Source organism: Oryzias melastigma, linkage group LG18, assembly GCF_002922805.2.
Source record: "Oryzias melastigma strain HK-1 linkage group LG18, ASM292280v2, whole genome shotgun sequence".
NCBI lineage: Eukaryota > Metazoa > Chordata > Actinopteri > Beloniformes > Adrianichthyidae > Oryzias > Oryzias melastigma.
The window spans coordinates 2,295,675-2,300,911 of record NC_050529.1 but is presented as its reverse complement, the minus strand read 5'-3'; the positions used below and the strand labels follow the sequence as shown (position 1 = coordinate 2,300,911).

General features: G+C 36.5%; 1 protein-coding gene across 1 annotated transcript; it reads right to left on the bottom strand.

The window, feature by feature from the left end:
• Positions 1-803: 803 nt before the first annotated feature.
• Positions 804-3,317, bottom strand: LOC118597858 (myelin-oligodendrocyte glycoprotein-like). The gene is made up of 4 exons (XM_024288456.2): positions 3,141-3,317; positions 1,945-2,307; positions 1,681-1,871; positions 804-1,599 (listed from the first exon to the last, which is right to left on the bottom strand). Exons 1-4 carry the CDS (start codon positions 3,226-3,228, stop codon positions 1,576-1,578), a joined length of 666 nt encoding a protein of 221 aa, XP_024144224.1. The 5' UTR covers positions 3,229-3,317; the 3' UTR covers positions 804-1,575.
• Positions 3,318-5,237: the final 1,920 nt, after the last annotated feature.

Sequence of the window (5,237 nt, the reverse complement as noted above, 5' to 3'; positions counted from 1 at the left end):
GGGGGGGAATCAAGTCTGCGTTCTTTTGATAAGGGGCGGTCTGCCCTACCACTACACCACAGCCACCCTTCTGATCAGAATATGAGCTTTAATCTGATTCTAATGATAATAAAACTACAATACCAACACTTTACTTAGTAACCCGGCATGTTGAAAATCTGATCTGAAAAGAAACAACTTCATTACCTGAAGAAGATAACACAGAATTCAGACTGGAAGCTTTTTTTCTTGAACACCAACTGAAGAATGAAGGAGCCTCAGGTTTAAACCACTGAACTGAGGGGCAGACATCTTTTACACATTTCAATGACTCCAACATGAAATCTTTAAAAACAAGTTTAATGCAGATTTAGTGAATGACGATAAACTTTACCTTCAAGAGTCAAGTTTCAATCCACCACATGGGGGCGCTAAAGACCTGCTACTGTGACAACCTGTAAGTATAAACCTCCAAAATGAACTCTCAAATCTTTTAATAACACATTAGAAAGTAAGAAACCTTAGGGAATTCTTAGTTACTTTGATGTCTTCTGAAATCTGTTCCCTGTGTTGTACTGTTCAGTTACCCTTTCCCGTAGATTTGGACAGCTTCTTAGCTTTCTTCATGACTCAGGATCCCGAAATGTCAGGATACAAGAGTTTGTTGGGAGTCCAGAGACTCCAATTCCTTTTGTCCACACACATTGATCACAGGTAAACGAGTCACAGGTGAGGTGGGTTACCTGTACCTGCCAGTCAAACCCTTTTCTATCAGTTTGTGAGCTGCAGTATTTTCTAAAGAAAAAAAGATCAAGACCATAAACTCTGGAGGATTCATCTTTTTATTGATCACCAGACAGTTTCAGTATAAAAGCTGCTTTTCTGCAGATATTTGTCTTAAATAAATAAATAAATAAATAAATATTGAAAGTATTAAAGTTGTTTGCATTTATTTGTTGCACATGTAATATGTATAAATATAAGAGCAGATTCAGGAAAATTACAGGAATCTATATGAAATCAGTAAATGCAGTTTAGGACTTTCAATAAAGTGCAATTGCAATAAATATCAGGGGGCGGGGCTTTTCTTCCAGCCTTTTGGTCACTTTCAGTTTTTGAAAAACACAAACCTGAGACCCTCAGGTAGTTTCATCTGTCTCTGTCAATGTTACTTTGTTCTGGAAAACTTTCTACATTTGACCTCACAAACATCTTAGAAGTTCTCTAGAAGAACCGCAGGAATCTGACCAGACCAGCTGAGGTTCTGTTCCTGCAGGAGAACCTAAACAAACCAAACTCCTAACGGTTCAGATCAACCTGGTTCTACAGTTCAATCCAAACATCTGAGATCCACAAACGTCTGGAATCGTCCAAAGACCAGCTCAGACCTTCAGACTTTATCTAGAACATTCAGAGTTCGTCAGTTGGTCCTGATCTCCAGGAAGTTCTCCACATGACTGAAGGAAGTCAACGGCAGAAACGGGTCAGAACCAGAACATCCTCACACCGGTTACAATCCTCCATGAAGCTGAAGTACCAGAAACCATCTTCAGTCCTTGAAGACCAGCAAAGCAGCTTTGGAGAGATGGGATGTCTTCACACCAGGAAAGGTTTCTGACACTAGAAGAAAGAAAGAAAGGATGTAAGAAGCTGAAGATTCCTCCAGAAAGATGAGAGATCATCAGAGAATTCAGGACTCACTTCCTGCGGTCTCCTCTGAAAGACCCAACAACAAAATAAAGAGAAGATCAATGAGGTAAAAACTCCAAGAGAGACCCAAAGACCCGGTCTGGAGCGACTGATCCAGATGTTGTTCTGCTCTCCTCCTGGATCTGGAGTGGAGATGTTAAACTGGGATGTTTCCATGGTTGGAGCTCCGACTCCGTTTGGCTCTGAAACAAAGAGATGACATCATTTCCTGACTGCTGTTCAGGACAAATGTTCTTCATCTGCAGAGAAACTCACCAACAAGCAGCTGAACCGTCTCCCTGAACTTCTTCCCAGGAATGAAGCAGCTGTACTTCCCCTCATCCTGGAGCGTCACGTTCCTGATCTTTAACGTCACGTCTCCTCGTTTGAGTCCGTCTGGGTTCAGAGACACTCTCTGGATGAACGTCTCCATCATGACTTTGGTCACGGTCTTCCTGTTCCGGTACAGATACACATAAGGGACGCGGCCCTGTCTGTCCGCCGGGTCAGGCTTCACCTCCAGTTTGGACCACTCCACGGTATAATCCTGGAGGTCCATCTCAGAGTCCAGACGACACGGCAGGATGACATCATCACCAGGAAGAGCAATGATTGGTTTGACTGAACCAATGAGTTCACCTGGAAACAAAGGAAACAGTTACGGTTATCTTGACATCTATTTATGACTATGAGTCATTACACAAAGTAAACATCCTCTTCTAACATCTTTATTTTCTAATCAATGAATTACTTGAATGGGTTTGATGTTTCTGTTTATTCATTTTTAATCCAGTATTCAGTTATTTTTATTGCTTGAAATGAATTATAATCACTAGGAAAGTGAAAATATATCTGACCACAGATCGTATAGTCATGATGTAGTCGGGTTAGTGAGAGGTCACATTTATGATGAGTCATATGGTCAAAGACATGAGACAGACATGACTGAACACGTCACTGAAGAAATGAATGAAGTTCAGCAGATAACATAAACAGAAAACATTTTAATATAGGCTAATAAAAAAATTATTATTTTGAATAAAGAAAAAGTTTCCAGCTGAGAGTTATCAGTCTCATTTTAACCACCAATTTAAACGTTAAAGTCCACGTGTTTGATCACGACATATTTAGGAACAAATTAATATTTTAGTAGAGTAAACACTTTTTATTTTATTTTTAGAACAGACGTTTTGGAAGAAAATATAACGGACTTTCACTTTTAATTTGAAAATAAATAAATAAATAAAAAGTTGAGCTCGAAAGAAACTTTTTGACAAATATCCCACATTTAAACCTTTTAAATCACTATAAGATGATAAACTCCAGTCATTGAAACAACATCCAGACGTCAGTTCATTCAAGAGTCTTCAGAAAGAACCACGACAATAAAAGATTGAATCTTCTAAACACGAAAACCTCCTCAGAATCTCATTTCATAGTAGAAGTTCAGAACAGAACATTGATGAACTTACCTTCAACATGTTTACAGAACAACAACCAAGAAAACGTTAAAATCAACAGAGAAGAAGCAGAAACAGACACGAGATCTCCTGCGATCATGACCAAACCTGCACTGAGAGGAGCGAGCGGACATCCTGGTATTTGAAAAGAGAGTTGACGTCATGGGGGCGTGGACAGACACGAGACGAATGACCGTCATGGAAGGAATTCCGCAGGAGGAACCAGGGCAATCCCTGCTAAACAAAGACAGAGGAACTGCCTCTGGTAACGATAGCAAATACTGGACTAGAACCTTCTAAATATCTGATGTAAGAATATGTAAGTTTTAATTCTCTTTATGAACAAAGAAACTCTCAACTGTTTTGATAAATACTCTTTAATGTGTTGGAGGCCATAGTCACAATTATATCACATAAGTGTCAACAGTAAAGTTAATATAAAAGTATTACCCATTTATTTTTATATATTCAACAAATAACTTCCTTTAATAGCTCACCAACAAATAATTTTCAAAATAAAAGCCTTAAATCAGATCCTCCTATTGCAGCAGATTTATTTAACATCATTCTCCAACTACGGACAATTTTTTCCCTTAAAGAAATTTTAAAAAATGAACTGTTATTTAAAGACAATATATATTTTTACGTCTCCATAATGTGCAGAAACAATTTCTGACAGTGGCTGTAATTAAATTATATAAATATATAGCATTAAGTTCAATCAGAGGAATGTGACTTTATGCAAGAAAGATGTTTTTTAAACAAAATCTCAAACACTACCCTTATTTTTTTAAACAATTGATGATATTTCACAAAAAAAGTACCAAAATGTGTCTTTGTTTTAACCCACCAGGATTTATATTTCTTGTTACACATTTATTTTGTCACATAACTGAATAAAACGATGGTAAAAGCTTTCATCTTTGACCTTAAATCAGATTTTCTTATCTTCTGTTGCACAACAGAGTCTAGTTGTGAGGTAAAGTTCTTAAAGCAGACTTACATTTACATGTGTAGATTAAACTAGTGGACTCAACACCAAAGTTGTCATGTTCATATTTGGTGGTGAAAGGTGAAAAATGAGTCACGATAGAAACACGTTTGAATTGGCTTTTCTATTTTATAAATGTTTTTGAAAATAAATATTAAAATAGATAGATGTGTGGGAGACCTCTATTTGTAGACATCCAACAGAGATGTCCAGTAGACATTAATAATTGACATATATTATAAATGTCTATTATATAACTAATGGACATCTACAGTAGATGTACATTAAATAACACATATATATTTCTATAATTGATATGTTATTAATAGACATAGATGAATATTAGATAACCAATAGAGATCATGTGTCCAGTTGAAAAAACTACCCTAATGGCCTGTTTACCACATGCAATGCATGATGGGAGCATGACACGATTAGCTGTGGGAAAGTCATCTGCTTTAGGTCTAAACCACAATAAGCAGTAAACCTCTATGAATTAGTGTTTATCAGATATATAATGTATATCTAGCTGTGAGCTTTGAAATAGTCTTAATTTAGATATCTAATACATATGTTTGTGGGAAACATATTTTCAAGCAATACAAACCAAATGAATGCATTTATAAGACTAGCATTGCCATTTCCATCACTACTAATAATGCGATGAAAATGACAATTTGAAACATTTTATAGTAAATCTCTTGCTAAAACAGCGTAAATGCTTGTATATGTTAAAAATACATGACACATATAATAAACATTAAGAGTTTGGAGGGAGAAGTTCACATTGTCAGCACGTTTCCACCCGCTTGTTTTCGTGGGTATGGGAGGGTTTTGTGGGTATGCAGGTTTTTAGAGGATTACTCTTAAATGCATGAATGGATCAAAATACCACTTTAGGGTTCTTTATAGTGAGGAATGAACAGTAAAATGCATCTAAAACCTCAAAAAGTAGAATATTCATGGTTGGGGAATTGAATATCCATAATCTGGCACATGGACAAATACAAAAGCAAACAGACATACAAACAAACAATATTTTATATACTAAAAATGTTGTTTTGTGTATTATTTTTAAGTTTCTCTTAGTATCAAGTTATTTTTGACCCCCCCCCCCC